The 22,717-nt window shown below is 40.2% G+C and overlaps 1 protein-coding gene across 6 annotated transcripts in view; it reads left to right on the top strand.

Moving 5' to 3' along the window:
• Positions 1-22,717, top strand: part of COLGALT2 (collagen beta(1-O)galactosyltransferase 2) — a 100,838-nt gene that overhangs the window by 67,239 nt on the left and 10,882 nt on the right. For all 6 annotated transcript variants that reach the window (XM_032136519.2, XM_058430644.1, XM_058430642.1 and 3 more), the window contains 4 exons: positions 2,890-3,094; positions 8,362-8,481; positions 17,444-17,520; positions 21,159-21,265. In XM_032136519.2, coding sequence (XP_031992410.1) covers positions 2,890-3,094; positions 8,362-8,481; positions 17,444-17,520; positions 21,159-21,265 — 509 coding nt within the window. The remainder of the gene's footprint in view (positions 1-2,889; positions 3,095-8,361; positions 8,482-17,443; positions 17,521-21,158; positions 21,266-22,717) is intronic.

Below are 22,717 nucleotides of genomic sequence, written 5' to 3' on the forward strand. Positions count from 1 at the left end.
TGCTAATTTTTATGGTTTAAATACTCCCACCATGCAAACAACTTAAAGGTTTTTTTTTTTTTTTTTTTATACTTTAGGTTTTAGGGTACATGTGCACAATGTGCAGGTTTGTTACATATGTATCCATGTGCCATATTGTTTTGCTGCACCCATTAACTCGTCATTTAGCATTAGGTATATCTCCTAATGCTGTCCCTCCCCCCTGCCCCCACCCCACAACAGTCCCTGGAGTGTGATGTTCCCCTTCCTGTGTCCATGAGTTCTCATTGTTCAATTCCCACCTATGAGTGAGAACATGCGGTGTTTGGTTTTTGGTCCTCGCAATAGTTTACTGAAAATGTTTTCCAGTTTCATCCATGTCCCTACAAAGGACATGAACTCATCATTTTTTATGGCTGCATAGTATTCTATGGTGTATATGTGCCACATTTTCTTAATCCAGTCTATCGTTGTTGGACATTTGGGTTAAGGGAAAGGTTAAGTAAACTGCAGTATAGCCACTTGATGATACAGCTATTAAAAATATGCAAAACTACCACCTGAGGTGTCATTAGAGTGGTGGAGATTAACGTGATTTTTGTTTTTATGGATTCCAAGCTATCAACATGTCAACTGGTTTGCAAAATTTCTGAAAATTTAACAATGTGTGGTCCGGTACACCAGTGGATGAAGCATTCCTCTTTTGTTGTAATTATTTCTTCTAGTTGTAAGAGATTTCGAATGTGTGCTATTTTCTGTGTCTCTTTTGGGAAGGTAATATGTTCATATTTCTAAAGGCCATTCACTTCCTTGGGAGAAAACATTATATTTGTTTAAATTCATACATTTTCAGTGTTTCACATGGCAGAATCACTTGAGAGTTGTTTTTAATGAGTTGTGCTTTGACACCAGCAACAAGGGTGGGTTATCCTAGTGGCCGCAGCCTACAAATTTGTATTATCTCCTTATTTGCTTTCAGGCTTAAAAGCAAATAGGAGAAATGTGCTCACTTGTTTTGAACAGTAAAACTAAATTCTGAGCAACTTAGGGACAAGTATTATTTTCCTCCATTTATTTTTGGCTTTCTACCATCCCAGTTAGTCTCCACTAGAGCAGGAATAGAAAGGGCCAGTGACTTCATAAGTTCAAAGCAGGACCTGGTTCCCAGAGCCTTTAAACTCATTCAAAACAAAATGTCCTTGATGTTGTCTGGCCAATGAACAGGAATTATTACCAGCAAGATTCAATTTATGTGGAAAAAGAAACACATTCATCATCTCTGCCTCTTTGCAGGAGGCACATTTATTCTCTCTCACTTTCCCTGCTTCCTTCCTTCTCATCCCCACCCCAAGGATATTCAGTGATTCATCATCATCATGGATTTTCCAAGCTTATCATTCTGGGAATATTGTTCCTAAGTGACCTAGAACTTTATATTTGACACAAGTACTTAGGCAGCCCTTTAAAAAACCTGAGTCCGCTTTATCCCTTGGAAGACTGCTCATAAGCTGAAGTATTAGGAAAACCATAGAGGATGTTAAATGATCCTTAAGTTAAAGGCTAATAAAAAAAATTATAGTAATGATAATACTTCATATAATGTATTGCAGTTCCCAAAATAGGTTCATAGACCTTATCACATGTGATTCATTCTGCAGCTCTATGAGATTGACAGAGCAGCTGTTATCCCATTTTTCAGGAGAAAAAACTCAGGCCCAAAGAGGGTAGGCATGGACTAAGATCAAACGGCTAGAAGGTGATTAAGATGACTCTGAGACCCACATCTTCTAAGTCCTCATTTGTGATCCTCCTCCCTTATCATGGGGTTGGCATTAGGGTTAGCTCAGCTAGGACACTCTTCTAGAACCTGAAGGGAATGTCAGCGAAGTAGATGAGGCTGTAGTGCCTTATGTGTGGATGCTGAATTACAACAGGAAATGTAACCATGAAGTGATGCAACTGATCAATGAACATATAAGAACTTCCAGAGTATCGTGCCCTTCGGAGTGCTGGCCTTGCAAAACTTCACACTCATTCCACGGAGCCTGCCATCACCTAGAACATTTTCCAAAATGCCTGGCAAAGCTTCCACAAGTATGTTTTGTAAGCATGTTTTGTTGAGATATATCTTCATCTTTTCTGGAAATGATTCAAGCTTTGGAATAAGGAAATTGGTTGTCCTGTGTGCTTGTGCAGAAGGAAGTTTCAGAAGCTGAATCCCCAAAAACTGTGGAGCAGCTGCAGCTTCACCAGAATATTGACTAAGTAACTGCATTGAAAGAAGACCCTCATTTGTATATCTAAGTACTGCATGTTTAATTACAAATATTAGTCATAGTGTAATGTCATTTTAATAGGAGCCGGTATTTGTTGATACATTCTTGGTGCTGGGCAGTAGTCTCAACACTATTCAGGTTCTACCTTACTTAAATTTTACAGCTAACCCCATGGAGTAGATAGTGCCATCATCCCTGTTTTAGAGATGAGGAAATAAGCGCAGCAAGGTTGAGTCACTTGACCCATACTTACAGACAATAAGTAGCTGAGGTGGGATTTGAACTCAGGGAGTCTGACACTGGAACCTGTGCTCTTAACTGCTCTGCCACTTCTTAATACTCATGCTTCATATTTAATCATAAGTCAACATAAAATACACTTTTATGAAATTATTAAATCAAGAGATATGCTGAAATCAAAGTTATTCTTCCTTATATCAAGACCCTTTTAGTATAATTTTATATGTAGACAGCATTTCTTGTGCTCACTTGGAAATTCATAAGAGGAGTGAAGGTGGCTTTGTTTGGGAGCTTGTATGTAGCTGGTGATGACTTGAAAACAATCAGTCTAGCGAATGAGAAGGATGAAGACTTCAGATTAGAAAACACAACCCACCTATTTGCTCTTTTACAGGGCTTCTATAAGAGGACCCCAGACTATGTTCAGATTCGAGAATGGAAGAGGACAGGCTGCTTCCCCGTCCCCATGGTCCACTCCACCTTCCTAATTGACCTCAGGAAGGAGGCCTCGGACAAGCTGACTTTCTACCCCCCACACCAGGACTACACCTGGACCTTTGATGACATCATTGTCTTTGCCTTCTCCAGCAGGCAAGCAGGTACTGTTTGTCTTTGGTCGTAGTGCCACCATGGAGACACAGCAAAATGACCAGCTCCTTTGTTTTGTGCATCTTATTAAAAAAAAATACCCTCATATTTCTGGTAGTGAGAGACAGTAAATTGTCTGCAATAACCATACCAGCACCCTCTATGTTGCTGTCCCTGGAAGCACCAATGACCAAGAGCCAGGGCTGGCCTCTACCCAGAAACCCACTCTATTTTGAGTTTCAGGGACTGGTGGTGATGTTCGGAATTATGGGAAGGTGATTGGTTCTCTGTGGTGCTACTGCATTGCAGTTGTTTATTATAGAAGTCCATTTATTAATTAGGAAACTGTCACAGAGGCCTAAAACAGCACTGGCGAAGACCCCAGACTTTAAAAATGGAAGTTTATTTCTTCTTGAAAAAGTCTGAGCTGCTATAATGGCTTTGTTCCACAAAGTGTTCAGAGTCCCAGGCTTCTTGTGTATCGCTTTTCACTCTCTACGACATACTGCCCTTAATTGTGGAGTCCCAGGTATCTCACCACCACGGATGCGTTTCAGCCAGCAAGGCAGAAACAGCAGGGAGAACTCTCCCTGTCCCTTGAAGGGTGCAATCCAGAAGTTGAATGCAGCACTTCTATGCAAATCTCGTTAGCCAGAGCTTAGTCCCAGGACAATACCTCACTGTAAGGGAGGCTCAGAATGTCATCTTTATTCTCTGCATGCATGCACTGCAATTTTCACACTCTAGAAGAAGGAAAGAACAGATAAAGAGGCAGCGAACAGTCTCGGCCTCAGTCCCTGTGAAAGAGAGGCAAAGCGAGACTGAAGTCTTTTATGAACCACTGGGAAAGCATTTCTAGTGGGGCCTGGAGATTTTTGAGAAAGACAGGTGAACAGGAAGGAAAGTTATTTCTCTCATTTCACCCTACACTTGCTTCAGGAGGACACAATTCACAAGGGCAGTTCAACAGCAAGACACATGGCATCTAACAGAGCAAAGCTTTGTTAGGATAATTCAGACTTTCCTGACAGAAGTCGGGTTCCATTATTAATGTGCCAGAAATGTGTCACTTAACCACTAGCAAAAATAGGTTCATAAACCAAGAAGATGGTGAATAAACTCACTGTGGCCATATAACTGAGGGTGGAAAAGATGGTGCAAAGATCCTCTGACAGCTGAGGAAGTGGCTGGCAGATGAGAATGTTAATACAAATTCAAGATACAGTTCACACATCAGACTCTCCTTAAAGCCATAGTGTCCCACTCATCAGTTATAGATTTGCTGAGAATAAGAATATTTGGTAGAAATGGGTCAGGCTGATTTCCCCCTTGGCTGCTGGAGTAATTTAGACCCTTTGGCCAGGTGTAGGCATTTTGTAGCCCTTGTGTCTAGGCAAAAGCAATCTCATATGATTGGAAGTTTTTTGCAAAGATTCCTATGTCAGCGTTAATGGAAACTGCTTCTTTCAGTTGGTCTGTGATTTGCTCTGACTTCCCCAGAACGGGAAGCAAAGTCAGGGACTTTTGAGTCCTTTGAGTGCCGATCTCTTTCCTTCAGAGGTTGAATTGAAGTTAGGATGTTCCAAGAAAGTGAGATATTAACAATTACATGAATGGCACTGCCTAAGAGTCCTCCTTTATAGTCACTGCACAAAGCATTATTATGACCCCATGCACTAAATTATTATGGTACATTGTATGAAACCAATACCTGGATATTGGGATGGGAAAAGTGCTTCAGGTTAAGCAGGAATTTTTCAGCTCTGCCCTGTGCTTGGCCTGTTCACCAGGAGTTTGTGTGCTATTGGTCAGACTTTGCAAAGGCTTTTTTAGAACACTGAAAGCAGGTAGACACCCAAAGTTGTTTGGTGACTCATTTTGGAAGAGGAGATAGAAAAGGAAAGAGAGAGGATGAACTCCCAAGTGTTTCCTTCTGTTCCTGGCACGGTGTTAGTTGGGAGTTAAGATTTTTACATGTGAAAACACAACTAATAGTCATGAAGCAGTGAAAGCTAAGGGCCAGATTGGCGGTGCAGACCATGAACAGGGCAGGAGTCAAGGCAGGAAAGATTCACTGTCATTTTGGGGATATGAAAGGTATTTCTTGACAACTGTGGATTTTAAGGTAATAGTGTACTTATCTCTAAGTATTTTCCAGAGAAACATGAATGAGCCTGGGAGTCATGTGCAGTCCGGGGCATGTCTCCAGGCTCTTCCTTCCTTAGTTTCAAAGCAAAGCACTTTCCTCTTTCTTCATGAAATATGATTGGTATTCTTTTGTTCTCACTCTTCTGAAGCTCCCTAGCTGTGTATCATCTATGTCCCAGGCAGGACCATCCAACCACAAACCTTGGTCCTAAATCTTTCACCCCGGACTCTAGCCATTGCCCCACGTGGGTGATGAGTGAGGAGCAATCCAAGTGTGCTGGTGAGCCGGGCTTGGCCACCCCTCTAGCCCAAGAAGAGAGCACATATGGTCATAGGCGAGTTTCTGTGGCTGTAATGAGTCCAGGGTCAAGAGTTCACCTCCCATTGTGGCCAGTGATCTGGGTTCTGTATCATGGCCACAGGAACAATCCCGGCGCCAGCCAGTCGTCTTCCAAATGTCTGATGTGAGTCAAAAGAGGCAAGTGATATGGGCAATGGGCAGACAAATCCTGGACACCACTGGTAGCTATCAAATTTGTCCCCATGTGGAGGGATGGCAATCCCCTAGTGACTAATGGTCTTGGAACTGAGCTTCCAATTACTGGGTGGGTAGAAAGCACTTGGCATTGGCTCTTTAGGGACAAAGATTTGGCACTAATGACTTACTATGTGACCTCGGACAAGTGACAGCCTGAGTCTGATTTTTCATCACCAAAGATAGGGATAATTATATCAATCTGCAATGTTAAGGTACTATATGAGTACAAGAAAATGTTTTATATGTTTAAAAGAAAAATAAAGTCCTTCAAAATGTAGCATAATTCACTTTTCTTTTTCAAAAGAAAAGTTGTCTTCCCCAGAAGCAGCATTCACTGGGAGTGCAGACTCTTTCGTAGACTTTATCTAATTGTTAACACATTTTCTTTTAAATTTTCTGTTATCAAACTGCCCATGCACATGGTTGAAAGTATTCATATAGTTCCCCATGGTTTATTAAGAAATGAACAGTCCCCTGCACATCACCCTGCATCATTTCTCTCCTCCAGAAGGCAACCACTTTTATCTATTTTAAGTGATCATTTTAGTATAATATTTACATCCATGTTAAATAATATGCATGCATTGCTACTTCTTGATTTTCTGGCTTCACTGTGGGCATTATTTATTAACTCTCCACTACAGACTGGGAGGAGTTAGCTCTCTTTCTGCCTTTTGCCCTCTGCATGCAAACACATTCTTCTCATCACCCTGTTATCCCAATGTAATTTCAAACAGATTGATGGTCAGTGTTCTTGTTGTAATCATGCAAGCCTAACTCCAAGCTTGGTCATTTTTAGGCCATGATTAGTTTTCCTTTGCCATTAATTTTCTTTGGAGGCAATTCCTTTAATAATTGCCTTTTTTTTTTTTTTTGCTTAGTTTTATTATTGCTAGTATGATCCAAAACTAATCACTAATTACCTCAAACTCCTCTCAGAATGTTCAGATTTGTCAGATGTCCTTTTCTGCATGTTTGTGAAGATGTCTGTTCTGGAGCTTTCTAATATATTCTAATCTGAGTGGTGCTGCAGCTATCAACCTAAGACTTATTTCTCTTCTCTTATACACTGACTCTCCTGTTCGTGTTGTTTATAATCTTTCTTGCTGGTTTTAATCATCCTCCTCTTCCTCCTCCTCCTCTTCCTTTCCTCCTCATCCTTCTCCCACATCATTCTGAGAAAGTATGATGGCAAGTAAATATATTATGGTCTTGCATGTCTAAAAATGCCTTCCTTGTACCCTCACACTTGATGGATAGTTTGGATAGGTATCGTATCTTTTTTTTATGGAAGCCTCAGAAAGTTAATTGGTAAAATGGTTTGCCTAATTAGGGTAGAGATGTAACTTTAATATCTTTTTCCTTCCACTTCCTGAATTCATCATGACTTTACAAGAAGGTGCACTTTGAAGCTCCCCAGAAGCATTCATGTGGGCAAACAGCAGAGCTAATGAGTTTGCTTGGTGAAGGCAAGAGAAGGGACAGTGCTTGGTAGACCAGCCTTGATTCAAGCCAGATTCAGTAAAAGCAGGGAATAAAGGTTATTTTCTTTTCTCCTTCCTCTCTATTAATGCCATGAGACAGCTTCACCTGATTTGACAGATGATGTAGCTGACTGGAGGAAATTTCATCTGCACAAAATAGAGGAGTCCCTATGCAGATAATTCTCTCTCCAAAAAACACTGACGATTATCGCAATTAACAAATCAGAGACTTGGATAAATGGACCAGAGGCTTGGATACATGGCAGACTCATCCTTTTCACTAAGCAGTCTTTTCATTGATCAGGAGTGTCAATTGCTGACCAATGATCTGTATGAGACCATCCTGATTCCTATATTTCTAGCTGTCTGGTTAAACACAGATGCCTTATAACTCTGCAAGTTATCAGGTGGGGCTATGAAGAACAATTTGAATATGAGAAGGGTATTGTATACTTCTGGTATTGTCACACTACAGGTTCTTAACAGAACATGCTGAAATGCAGACTCTTTTGTCTCTATGTGAACTGATTTTGGAAGTTTCATGTATGTTGGTTGGCTCCAAATCCATGCCTGCTAAGGGAAGCAATAAAACCAGAGAGAATCTTGGAGAATTTTAAATTTCCTTTGTTTTTTCATTTTTTGTTCTATGTATGCCTAGATTTAGTTTTAATAATCTGTCAGTGTTACAGAATTTTCCTGTTTGCTTTCATATCAATTGTGGATTTCAGTCCTCATTTTCTTGTTATTTCCTGTAGGTGGATTACAGTGTTCCATTCTGCTCTCCGGAATGGGAATTCCTTGCCTCCCTTTTGATCCGTTCATGCTTTTTTTGTTCATTCCAGGCCATGAGTTTGCTTTTTCCTCAGAGAGAAAAAATCAATTTCCTCTGGGCTGAAGAATAGCCCAGTGTTTTTATTAGTCCCCAATGCTGTGTTTTACTTTTTAAATAAAGGAGCATTTTTTAGGTCTATAGACATATCTGAAACAACCACTTATTTAATTGCAGTGTCAAACTCAGCATCAAACACAGTTCAGGTTCCTTCCCCTCGCTTGTTACTCAGCAATGTGTTTTCTCATTGTTGGCTTTGTCCCTCTCTTGGATCCTCAGGCATCCAGATGTACCTCTGCAACAGAGAGCACTATGGCTACCTGCCCATCCCCCTGAAGCCCCATCAGACACTGCAGGAAGACATCGAGAACCTCATCCATGTGCAGATTGAAGCAATGAGTGAGTGACCCAGGAACAGAGGGGGTGGCTCTTGTTCCATTGCCACAGTGACCATACCAGCCGCTTCCCTCCTCTTCCAGGATTGGAATCTCACAGCCATTAGTCTCCCCTGGCTGAATACATAGCTATTCATTTGTTCATTCTTTCCTAAACGTTTCCTATGGGAAATATGTATATGACAAGGTCTTTGCCTTCTGTGAGTTTCCCATCCTGGAAGAGTGCTGGGTACACAAGTAAATACTTTCCAAAAGATCTGATAAGTGCTGTAATAGTGTTTTGTGGTGTGGACTTAAACCCTAACTTGGCTGCTTTCTAATTATATGACTTTGAGCAAGTAATATCCTTAGTTGTAAAATGGAAATAATGAAAACTTCCAGGGTTTTTGGGCAGATTCATATGGTATATGTAAAAAGTCTAATACAGTCACAGTAGTTATGACTTCAAATTAATAACAGCACATGATGTAACAGATACCACTGTTACATCATAAAGTGCTAAGCACTTTTTGTACATTGTTTCATTAATCCTTGCAACAACTCAATGAAAGGGTTTTATTATACCCATATTAAAGATGAAAAATAATGAGATGTTACCTTAAGTAACTTGCCCTAGATCATTCTGCTAAACAAATGACATTGGGATTTGAACCCATCTTGCTATCTCCAAAGTTCATGTCCTTAAACACTATTGTTATTGCCTCTAGGTCTGGCATGATGCATGAATTGCTGTGCTTAGTCATCAGTAGCTATGCTTTTTATTATGTGTGATGTACAATGGTGGCTAAAAGAGAAAGTAACCAATCCACCTAACCTAGGGGAAGATGTTGAAATGGCTTCCCAAAGTGGGGTCTATTTTCTATTATTCATCAGTAGAGCACAGGAGGTGTGTATGTGGGCAGTGGAGGTGATTAGGGAGGAACGGCAGGAACTGAGGCTAGAAAGTGGGCAGGAGCCCTGTCAAGAGACTCTGATGTATAAGAAGGTATTTGGGCTTTAGCTGAAAGGATGGGCACTCTCAAAAAGATTTTAGTACAGAAATGTCAGGTTGAATTTGGATTTAGAAAGGTCACTCTAGAGGTAAGAGAAGTGTAGGTGGAGCATGCATGGGATGCATGGGCAGTGGCTGCTGGTCTCAGGCCTGAGGTGAAGAGACCACTTTGGACATTTCACAGTTACTGGGCAAAAGGTGGTGAGGATCTGAGCTAGAGCAGTAACAGTGGGAGTGGAGAGGAAGGAACAGAAGCTTAGGACATAGGCTTGAAAGGACATAGCCAACAGTTGTTGGTAGATGGATGAGCAAAAGGGAGGCATAGAGAAAACTCCCAAGTTCTGTCTTGAGTGTCTGGGGGTGATTTTAAGAACTTTAAATGGAATAGGGCATGTAGAATAAAGGAGAGGTTTGAAAAGAGAGACCATGGCTGGCGTGGTGGCTCATGCCTGTAATCCCAGCACTTTGGGAGGCCGAGGCAGGTGGATCACCTGAGGTCAGGAGTTTGGGATCAGCCTGGACAACACGGTGAAACCTGTCTCTACTAAAAATACAAAAATAAGCCGGGCATGGTGGTGCACATCTGTAGTCCCAGTTACTCTGGAGGCTGAGGCAGGAGAATTGCTTGAACCCAGGAGGAGGCGGAGGTTGCAGTGAGCCAAGATCGTGCCATTGTACTCCAGCCTGAGTGACAGAGTGAGACTCCATCTCAAAAAAAAAAAAAAGAAAGAAAGAAAAAGAAAAGAAAAGAATAGACTATGAGTTTATTTTTAGATCCATTGAGTTGTCTATGAGTATCTGTTTCCCACTCCTTTGCTCCTACACTATAAATTCCTTTTTCATCATATTAGTCTCAGGACCTAGCACATTGTCACCTGGTAGATGCCTAGCAAATATTTGTTAAATGACTGAATGAATGATGATGAAATGATGAAATAAGGAGCTGGTTCACTGTGACAGTATTTCTTGAACCAGCCCTCAGGAATCTCCTTTGCGAATTTCTTTAACACATACTTTTTCTGCTGCTTTCCCTATGTTCTAGGCCCTAAAGGATATGGGTGACATCTTATTGCTTTGTATCTAGCACAGTGCATGGCATGTAGTTGTTACCAAAAAAAATCTGCTGAATGCATGAACAAATGAGCAAATGAATGAATGAAAACTGTATTGACAAGGGCACTGAACCCAAAGCCAGAATAATGGGCTTGAACTTACACACTGTCACTTATGAAGGGAGAATCAGATTTCAGGACTTTAGTTTCTTCATCTATAGAGTGATTTTGCAATGTTGAGAAGAGCAAATAAAAGAATATATCAACTCCATAAAATAATGAGGTGTTGCTATTATTACGACTCCATTTAGCTCTCGATAAAGTGCTGTCCCTTATTATCCCTGTTTCATGGCTCTTGGTCTCAACTCTCAAGTAGGAAGAGTCTCTCTGGCCTCAGAGAGAGGCCAGCTAGACCTTATGTTCTCTTGTTTTCTCCCACAGGGCTGAGAGTGTAAGTTCTCGGTAAATAGAAATGCACATGTCATCAATAAAGATTTTAATGATTGCAAATTACAAATATGCACACTACCATGCTAGCCAGGTAGAGTTCATTTGAGAAGAACCTGTAAATTATAGCTTTCATCATTGATCTCCCAACACATGCCACCTCTAGTGCTAAGCACTTTACATATCGCATTTTATTTCATTCTTATACTTACCACCTTTTCTGAATTTTAAAAATATAGAACATAATCGGAGTAAGAAAATGTTGGAAAGATAAAATTTTGAGGGGTATAATGCAGAAGTATGGCCTAGAAGTCCATGTAAGATTAATAAAAAATTGGTAACGACAAAATCCTATCAGTCAAGTATCCTTCTCTAATAAAAGATTAACTAGGTGTTAAAAACACTTTGCATAGTGCCTGGAACCCAATGAGCAGTAAATAAATCGCTGCTAATAGTGTTGTTAGACTATACTGATTGAAGAATAGGAACGGGGTGTCCAATATTTTGACTTCCATGAGCCACATTGGAAGAAGAAAGATTGTCTTGGGCCACACATAAAATATACTGACACAACAAATGAGCTAAAAAAAAAAATCACAAAAAGAATCACATAGAATTTTAAGAAACTTTACAAATTTGTATTGGGTCACATTCAGAGCAATCCTGGGCCACATGTGGCCTGCGGGCCACAGTTGAACAAGCTTGCATTAGTACATGCATTTTATTCATGAGCAAACATAGAATGCCTGTAATGTATGTGTCCTCTCTGAAGGTACTGGGGATTCAAAACATTTTATGATCAATTCTCTGTTTTCAGGTATGTATGATTTAATAGGAGAAACAGACAGACGTTTAAAAAAACACTAACAACACAGTATAGCATTTTGAGAAAGGAGAAAATATCAAAGAAATAGGAATTGGGATAGAGAGAGATTGCTATGGGCTATGTGATCCAGGAGAGCCTCAAGTCCTAATGGTTCTTAAGCTAAGCTTGGGTACAAGTGTAAAATTTAAACAAGAAGAGTGGTATGGTGAGGACACTACAGGCAGAGGAAACAGACCAAGAAAAGACAAAGTATTCTCATGCTGAAGGAGAGCTGACTTAAAACAGTAGGCAGAAATAAAGTTTGAGAGAGTGGGGTGGCTTCATTGTTGTAGTCTTTGAATGCTCAGCTAAAGAAAAATTCCCATCTTAAGGAGCCAATGAAGGTGTTAGAAGAGATAATCAGGCTGTAAGGATTTTTTCAACACATACTGTACCCTGCAGATTGTTCAAGATGCTGGGCATACAGCAGTGAACGAAACAGGCAGAAGCCCTGCCATCAGGGAACTTATATTCTAACACAGAGAGTTAGACAACAGACAATATATCTGGGAAGCAGCTATATGAATATTTGGATGAAGAATGTCCCAAGTGGAAAGAACAGCACATGTAAAGACTGTTAGACAGGAAAAGCTTGGGGGTGTTCCAGGGACAAAAGGCCAGCATGATTGGGGTATAAAGAAGGAGTTGGGTCAAGGGAGATGAAGTCATGGAAGAAGAAATGTCCAGATCACACTGAACATTCTGGCCGTGGTAAGGAATTTAGATTTTACTCCAAGAGTAATGGGAATCCGTGGAAGATGGGGTGGGGCAGAGGGGGCGTGGCCTGATGTGACTTGTGCATTTAGAAGGATCATTTGGGCTATGGTGAGGATACTAGAGTGTAGGGGACCAGTACCTCTCTCCTGGTGGGACATGATGGTGATTGGGATGTGAGCTCTAGCAAAGAGGTGATGAGAAACAGACAGGTTGAGGATATATTTTGGTGGTGGAGCAACAGGACTTACAGAGACCTGAATGCAGTCCATGAAGGAAAGAAATGAATCAAGAATGAGTCCAAGATTTTAGCCTGATATGCCATTTACTGAGATGGGAAAGACTTTATAGAAAAAGACTGGGGGCGGGGAGGTAGTTTTGGTCACATAAGCTTAAGATATTTAATAGGCATCTAAATAGAAAGGCAGAAGATAGTCAGATATATGAGTCTGGGGTTCAGGGAAGAAACTCCAGCTAGAGACAGATATTTGAGAATCATCAGCATCAGAAGGATATTTGAAGCTGTGGAACAGTCTGAACTCATGTAGTAAAAGAACATAGGATGAGAAGAGGACAGATCCCTGGGGAAGACAAAACAGCCAGAGAGCTAGGAGGAAAAATTGAGAAGTGTTTCAAGACGGAGCCAAGATGCTTCTGAGAAGCCAAGGAAAATAAGGATAAAGAATTGGTCATTGGTTCTGTCAAGAGAGAGGTCTGTGATGACCTTGATATGGGCCACTTCAGTGCAATGATGAGAACACAAATCCATTCAAGTGGACTGGAGAGAAGCCAATGGGGAGATGAGAAAGCTGAATCTTGATGGGATGGGGAATGGAGAAATCGGATGGAGGCTGTTAGGGGTGAGAGGTCAAAGGAAAGGTTTTTCTGGTTAGGTTGGGTTTGTCTGTTTATACTGTTTTTTTAAAAAAATAGAAATATAACAGTATGCTTGTATGCCAATCACAAGGATCCAATATATGAGGAGATCTTGATGATGTAGAAGAGAAGGTAATTGTAAGGTGAAAACAAGAGGGATTTTATCCTGGGTTGCAGCCCAGAACAATATTGGAGAGGCTATACTAGATCGAAACTTCATCTAATATGGCAGATGGGATGGCAGAATGTATTGATACATATGCAGTTTGGTTTGTGGACTTGAGGTGGATTGAAAAGGTAGATCTCATTTGATTTTGAATATTTTCTTTCTGAAGTATATAGGCCAGTCATGAGCTAGACAGAGATTTTGGAGATTTTAGGAGAGAGAAGGCAAAAGATACAATCTCTCAAAGAGTGGGAAAATAAATTTACTATGAAAGGACAGTTACATCATTTGGTGGTGTCAAGTGCCAACTTGACATCTGTGATTGTAGCTTTGAAGTGACTCAGTCAACACAGTTGTGTATGTTTCTCACAGTAGTCCTCTTGGTGCTGAGTAAGTGGGCAACAGGTTTAACCAGGATTAGGGTTTTATCAGGCATCAGTGGACGAGAATTGAAAATCTTGTGAAGGAGATGGTCGGGGAATTTCTGAATTGTAGACTGGAGTTTTGGGAGAAGGGTTATGACGACAATGACTAACACTTATTAAAAGCACTGTGCCCATCTCTTTTCATGTGATAATTCATTTAGTACATTAGAAGCTGCACAGAGAATTTGGAGATGTGCTGCCTTTGGGAGATGAATGACAGGAGGCCAGATCTTATAAAGATGTTAGATTTAAATGGTTTATAAAGCATGAGGAGATTACTCTTGCAAATTACAGCATAAGGTGATAGGAAGTCTCAGGTACCTGCTCTCAGTATTGACATTTTGAGACAACAGTACATCATGTAAAAATTATTAAGATAATTGGATTTGAAGTCAGGTCTAAAACTGAGTTCCAGCCCCACCAATCACTCAGTATTTGACCTTGGACATGTCTACGTCTGGCTTGGTCTCAGTTTCTTTAGTTGTAAAAAAAAAAAACCAACCACCACAAAAAAGTGAAGATAAAATTACATGGTGACTGTGAAAACACCTAGCAACCCATTAAGCCCTTAAGTGTAGTATTGAGTGTAACTGTTACGGTTGGGAACAGAGCTGTACGGTGGAAGATTATTTTGACAACAGTGAGCATGATTAATTAGAATAGGAGAGACTGAGAACATGTGAGTGTTTGAAAAAAATCAAAAACAGCCCAGGCACAGTGGGTAAGGACCCAAGCTAGGCTGCAACAATGGAAGAAGTTCAGGAGAAATTATAGAGAAGAAGCGGTAGGATTTGATCCAAGTACAGTCTGTCAGGTACTTTTCCAGACATGACTGGGCTTAAATCAGCTACTCTGGACCCAGCCCAGTTGCCTGGTTGGCTAATAATACCAGTGGCCACCAAGGACTAGCTCTGGGGATGATGTGGAATGGGAATTAAGAGCTCCGGTGGAGGAGTAAGACCTAGGTTCAAATACCAGCTCTATCAGCTCTGTGATCTTGGGCAAGTTATTTAATGTTTGTTTCCTTGTCTATAAAAATAGAGACACTCATACGTATCCCACGGTACATGTGAACATTAAATATATGTGATTATATATGTCAGGTATATATGTGACATATGTATCACTCACAGAACTCTGGGTTCTGTGAGTGATAAGACCTCTGTAACAATGGCTGTTAATTATTCACATTAGATCTTGAAACTATCCTGAAAGCAGTGAAGCCCATTGTCCCAAGTGGCAGTACAGGGAAGGATTATTTCCAGGAAGGGATTTAATGAGAGACCAGATCAATTATGAATGATGGAGTCAGAAATGACTACAAACAGAAGCCAGGATATACCTAACCTTCAAGTCTGTTGTCAGCAAAGATACATCCTTCTCCCCACAGACTAAGTTTCTTAGGTCTGACTCACTGTATCACTTCCTGTTTTCCTCTGTGGCTTACTGCTGCCTTCAGTGGCAAAACCCAAGCACACTTCTCTGATATTTTTGCCCAGTGATGACTTTCGGGAGCCAACCACTTGTGGCTTTTTTTTTGCAACACTTGTCCTGTGAATGCAATGACTGCCTATGTTTGATGGAAACAAAGTGGCTAAAAGCAGTCTCTTTGGCTGAAATGTGAAAGCCACACAGGCCATGTGAGTCCAAAGGAGACCAGCAGCCTAGAATGGGTAACTCAAAATATAACACCCTCCCAAGTCTCAGGCCCCAGGAGGGAGAGCAAGAGAGCTCCTCAGACAATATCATGAACAGGAGGAAGCTGGTACATTAAGCTTCTTTCTCTTAAAAACCTAACCCTGTACCTGGTGGACCCTCCCTGTTGATTTTAAAAGAAACTAATAAGGAGTGGAGTGGAACAGAAAGGACCAGAATATTCTGGGCTGCTATTGGGAAGACAAACACATGCACTGCATATGCACAGAAATATGACTATAAGTTTCAAGTTTGAAGTAATGAGACCAGCTCTTGTGTTTGGCCTAAGAACTCCATCTCACTGTGTTCTAGAATTTCACATCATTCGCCAATAAGTAAAATTGGATGTCAGGATTTCTCTATAATATTTCAGTGAAGTTAAACAGATCATATCCTTTGGACAGTATCTCAGGATGAGCAAAGTTACACTGGAATATAAAAATCTGATTGACTTCATATAACAATGGCTTATTTCTTGCTATCCAAGTCTGCAGAGCAGGTGTCTTTCCTGGGAGCTGCCCTCCATGTGTTGATGCAATGTTCCAGGCTGCTTCCAATTGCATCTGCTCCATATCCACACATGCCGCTATGAGCACAGTGGTGGGACCAGGGGCACTGTTGGGGGAGCTCTTGGAGAGTGGAGCAGCAGCACCACACTGTAAACTTCCCCCAGAAAGTCATAGAGCCCTAAGTAACTTCAAGGGCAAGAGAGTGTATTCCTCGCCTGTGCCTGGAATAGAGGTGAACAGATACGTTACAGTAGTCATGGCCATTACCCATAGTTCTCTCAACAACCCAGTTACCAGCTATCATTTTAAATTTTCTTGTATTATCCCTTTAAGGAAAATCAAATGAGGACTTTGAATTTGTATAATACTAAACATTCTTCGAGGACTTTGAATTTTTATAATACTAAACATTCTTCAAGGCCTTTTCAGGTTTCTTAACCAATATCACTTCCAACCTTTAAAATACATAGTTTGCAAAGGAAGCTTTATTAGAGTATCAAATAAATAAAACTTTCATTATTGAAGAAGTAGTGTCGCTCCCACTTGGAATCTTCCCATTAGACATGGGCCAGCTCTCCGTGGTTAGATCCTGTTAAAGCAAAGGACCTTTTGTGCACCCACAGCTAAACCTGCCCAGGTGGGATAAAAATAGTCCCACACTTTGACAATTTTAAATGCAGAGAAAAAAGTGTTTTTCAGTAAAAATTCTAGCCTATTTCTGAGCTCTTTCATCATGGGCCATAGTAAGTAATAGCTAAGAGTTGTTGAGCATTTACTGTATTAAAGTGGTGAGCACGCAGGTCTCATTTAAATTTTATAACACAGATACACTTCTATTATCCCAGTTTTACACCAAAGAAATGAGCTTAAAGAGGTCCCCTAACTCTCCTACTCCTTCGCAAACCAAGGTTTGGACCCAGATCATCCGACTCTGGAGCCCTTCCTCTTAACCATTATCCTAAACTGCCTTCCAAATATTCTTGAAATAAGTCTTAAGGGAAGTGGAGCAAATGTTGCAATCGCCATATAAACAAATGCTCTTGAAACCAGTGCCCTGACCAGCAGGGTTCCTGTGTGGCTACTCAGTCCTGGAGAACTGCTGCCGTTGTCCCCTGCCCTGTATTTCCAAGTTGTATTCCAACCCTAGAGATCAGGCATGCGGGTGGAATTCTGATTTCTGACCCTTTCATTAACAAAGCACTCTGCATGTTTCTTGTGTCTTCCAGTTGACCGTCCTCCAATGGAACCCTCCCAGTATGTCTCAGTTGTCCCTAAATATCCAGACAAGATGGGATTTGATGAGGTAGGAAAGGTGTCTATATGTGTGTGCACATGCATGCATGTGCAGGCTTGTGTGTTCATTTTGGAACACAAGCCTGAGCTTGCATCTGAGAGCCAGCAAGACTGGCTTGGTTGCTGAAATGGCTCTGAGGTCTTGGGAAAACTACTTGGTTTTTGTTGTTCCTCAGTTTCCTTATCTTAAAAAAAGGAGTATCATGATAAAAGGTAGTTAATCATTTACTTAGAAAGAAATTACCATTTAGTAATGAAAGTGAATTTGATATTTTCTAGGAGGCGATATTGTGATAATTTTAATCAACCTTTTTATCAAAATTCAAGAGTAAGAGAGGATACATGTTTTAGATATGGAGGACTTTAACTTTATTCTGCCACATCTGAGCAAGTGGAAACTATTCTGGAACTTTCTGTGCTTTCTTTTTTTTCTACTATTCTTCCATGGAAAAAGGTTGGTGAGCAGGGTTGAGAGGACAAAGAAAGAAAAAAAAACATATTTGTTCTAAAATTCTGCCTTTCAGCAGGCAAGAACTTCCTAATAATATTCTAAGGGTAGTATTTATTATTAAGTTTTAGTTGTATAAAGAATGAAGCAGAAATATTAAGAGGTTCCCCTCCTGGTAATATGCATAACAGATACTTGGCAGGGATTGTGACTCCACGTCACTGACTCTCTCATGGGTGTCTCCTGTAGCTGCTGAACAGTATTCAGAAGGAGCTTGGTGGTCTAGAAGCTAGGGCAGTGCCTCAGGAGTCCACAAACTGAGAACTCTTCCATGGACTCTGGATATGTAACAGATCAGGCTTTGAGCTTGGTGCTCATTGCCACTGATTAATCGAAGGAAGATGCCTTGTTTATCACATGGTAACATATACATACATATATGTACATGTCCCCAGAGTACAGCCTTCTCAAAGGGATTTGACACTGGAACTGGGAATTAAGATTTCTTCCATAAAACTGATTTGGAGCTATACTTCAGGAAGGGGGAAAGAGTATTTCATGAATATTAAATGGGGAAGAGTTAACAGCTACTATGCTGTTTCCACAAAAGGCAGAATGAGAAGAGATGAGCTACAGGTAGTAGACAGGAATAAGACTCATTTGCAAATAGTTTTTAAAAATGATCAGGGCTACAGAGAAGGTTGTCCCACACCCACAGTGGACCAGCTTCCACATATTACTGTAACTTTCCTTCCCTACAGCTCTCTCTCGGTTCCCGAGGTGAAAGGACCCAAGTGTCCTTACATAGATTCATTTCTCCTCCTAAAAACATTGCTATGAGGACCAAACCAAAGCAAATAAAATAAGACAAAACCAGGATCTTCCAGTTCTGGTCTTGTTTGGGCAGGACACGGTGTAAGGACTGGGTCACTCCTAGAGCCCTTCAGGAGAAAGCCTACTCCGTGAAGTGGCACAGGCTCAGAGACTCTACTTTCCTGAGTCTGAGGTTAGTCACCTCTCTGTATGGAACAGAGATAGCATGGTAGAAAAAGGGCTTTTCAGGGGCTTTTCAATCCTCCTTGCACTCTGTGACCTCACTGGTGGTGTCTGGGCTGCATTTGGCTGTGACACTCTTTTCTCTGTTTACTGTTCACTAAGTATGAGCGAGCCGTCTGTGTTTTTACTTCGTGGCTACAGTTTTATTGCACTTGTCCTGGCAGGGACTGGAACTGGATTGTTATTTACTAAAAGTCTTCCCGGACTGGAGGTCTCTGGTTTTGGGGGCCTTTTTGGATTTATTTCTGTTGATTTTTTGTCCTGTTTTGTTTTTGTTCTCTTAGAGTGACCTCAGTTGGCTTCATGTTTATACCTGAGAAAATGCCCTTTCCTTTCCATATCTGGAAAATTAGGGGATGAGGCATGACCCATCACAGTATGATTCTGACTAAAAGAACACAACCCATTAAGTTATAAAGTCCGAAGTAATGAAGCAAATAGAGTCACCACAGAAAATTATGTTTTTTACAAAATAATTATCCAGTTAGGTAAACAAGGAAGGTAGTAAAATTAGGATGCACTTAATCTACTTGGCCCTAAATCAGGTAGACAATTTCTTCAAAGAGAATATCTTGCTCCTCCATCAGTTTCTATGCCCAGGGATTTATAAATGGATAGAAATGAGATTATTTTGCAAGGAAGGGTTGAAATTTTAGTTAGTGTAGCTTTTAATTCCAGTGAAACATATATTTATGACTGCACTCAGAATGACCATGTGAACCAAACCTTAACACAGAATTCTAGACTGGTTCTAAGACAAAGTTTCTCCTTTATTCTGGCCATAGCAGAAAGCCAACTTTATTATAAACCACCTATCTTAGACATTTTAATCTGTACTGAATTTGAAAGACGAGTTTGTTCACCTCCCTATTTTTATAGAACTGGACCCAGAAACATTAATGTCTCCTCAAAGTCATCCAGATGGTTAGTCAGTATGAAGTCAACACCACCTGACTTGTTTCTATAGGTTTCTGCTTTACCATGCTATGTGTCATCATCATTTCTCACTGGCAGTTAAAGTCACTAGTTTAACATTTAAAATGTTTCTTACTGTTTGTAGCAAAAGGACCTTATTTGTTAAAACATTGATTTACCTGTAATGGCATTCACAAAGCTTTAGATACTTCTATGGTTCATTAAATCTGGGAATAGTGAGGACATCCTCATTATCTGTAACTCTTGTTGTCCTTGTTGAAAATGAGTTGGCTGTAAATGTGTGCACTTATTTCTGGTTCTCTATTCTGTTCCATTGGTCTGTGTGGTGTCTATTCTTATGCCAGTACCATGCTGTTTTGGTTACTATAGCTTTGTAGCATATTTTAAAGGCAGGTAGTGTGCTGCCTTGAGCTGTTCTTTTTGTTCAGGACAGCTTTGGCTATTCAGGGTCTTTTGTGGTTCCATGAAAATTTTAAGATTTTTTTTCTGTTTCTACAAAAAATGTCATTTGTATTTTGGTAGGGATTGCATTGACTCTGTTTATCACACTTGATAGTATGGACACTTTAGCAACATTAATTATTCCAATCCATGAACATGGGATACCTTTCTTTTTTTAATATCCTTCCATTTCTTTCATCAGTGTTTTATAGTTTTCATTATTAAGATCTTTACTTTCTTTGGTTAAATTTATTCCTAAGTATTAAATTTTTTTGTAGCTATTGTAAATGGGATTGCTTTTTCTATTTCTTTTTCAGATTGTTTGTTGTTAGCATATATAAATGCTGATGATTTTTGTGTGTTGACTTTGTATCTTGCAACTTTACTGAAGCTGTTTATCAATTCTAATGGTTTTTTGGTGGCGTCTTTAGGTTTTTCTAAACATAGGATCATATTGTCCTTTGACCTCTTAAAGAGTAGTTTTTTAATTTTCCTATTTCAAGAGAAGGGGGAACATATTTATCAATGAACATCAGAGAAACAAAGAAAGTTAAGTCACTACAAAGAGTTGAGTTTTGAAAATAATTCAATTTGAATTAATATCATTTACCTTAAACACTGATATGAGATAGAAGTGAATTTTTACGACAGTTCTTCCTATCCTTTCCACTCCTTCTTCTATCTAAAACATTTACTAAACTTTTCAAACAGCCTAAAAGAAGACTTAAGTAATTTATATGTCTTTTCCCTTTTTCTTTTTGCATTAGATTTTCATGATAAACCTCAAACGCAGAAAGGACAGGCGGGACCGGATGCTGCGTACACTGTATGAACAGGAGATTGAGGTCAAGATTGTTGAGGCTGTGGATGGAAAGTGAGTTGGGTTTCTTCTCCCATTGCAGATGTGATTGGAGTGGGGATGTGTCTTCTCTGACAGAGAATTAGTCCCAGGTGGGGCTCTAAGTCTCTTCGGTCATTAGAAGATAGTCATATTTTTAAAACAGCCACCTGTAGTAGCATTTAAGTTAATTTCATCCTGTAGAGCAGGCCTGAAATCCACTCACCAGCCAGTGGTCTTTGGTCTTCATTACACTGAAGGCTCACATTGGATGTGATTGTCCTGTCTCTGGGGGTTCAGGCAACAGTTGTGGTGGTTTTCAGCTTTCTGTAGTGTAACAGAAGGAATGTGTTCAGAATTGTGTTCAGAGCTGAATTAGAGCATAAAGTGCTGAAACTTGGGCAATCTGAATTAAATAGATGGAAAAATGCATAAAGGTCTACATTTCCTGTTGCATAAGATGCCTGCCATAATCTGCCTGGACCGATCATAGTGGCCAGTTTTCCTGGAAATACGGCAGGAAAGTAACACAGGGAACCTAGTTAGATCCCTTCTTTTGGTTTTATCTTGTTCGGCTTTGCCCTTTTATTTGACACCCTAAACTATTTCAAGGCATAGATTTTTATAAAATGTGCCTTTCCATGTTATATGTTGATTTAGAATATGAGTAGCTTTGTTTTCTATTTGCATAACCCCAACTAAGGAGTATGGCTAGCAGCTGTTGAAGTTCTTATGACTCCCTTAGAGAATCTCATCAGTGTTTCTCAAAGTGTGACCCGGACACTCACATCAGAGTCCCCTGCGATGGTTAAGGGGGCAGCTCCCTCAGTCCCATCTCAGACCTGCTGAATTATGCTCTCTGAGGCTGGACCCAGGATCTGCATTTAAGAAGCCTCAAGGTGATTCTTGGACAGGATTGCCACATAAAACACTGGATAGTCAGTTAAATTTGTCCCAAACGTCACATGGGGCTTGGTTATACTAAAAAATTATTCATTATTTATCTGAAACTTAAATTTGACTGGGTGTTTTGTGTTTTTTACTTCCTAAATCTGTCAGCCCTATTCTTGGGTGCAGTAGAGTTTAGGAACCACTGCTTCAAATACCTCCAAGAGCCCCAGTCCCATTCATAGACCACATGGACCAGGGAAGCTAGCTGAGTAGTGAGAGTTCTTTATATATCCTGAATGCAAGTCCTTTATCAGATATGTAATTGTCAAATATTTTCTTTAACTTTATGCATTATCAATTGTCACACTTTCATGATGGTACACATAGAAGCAAAAGAGTTTTCATTTTGATGAAATCCAATTTATTTTTTGTTCTTGTTGCTAGTAATTTTGGTGTCATACCTAAGACTCCATTGTCAATTTCAAAGCCATGAAGATTTACTTCATGAATTTTCTTCTGAGAGTTCTACAGTTTTATCTATTACATTTAGGTCTTTGATCTATGTTGAGTAAATTTTTGTATATGGCATGAGGCAGG

The sequence above is a fragment of the Hylobates moloch genome, unplaced genomic scaffold (assembly GCF_009828535.3).
Source record: "Hylobates moloch isolate HMO894 unplaced genomic scaffold, HMol_V3 SCAFFOLD_18, whole genome shotgun sequence".
Taxonomy (NCBI): domain Eukaryota; kingdom Metazoa; phylum Chordata; class Mammalia; order Primates; family Hylobatidae; genus Hylobates; species Hylobates moloch.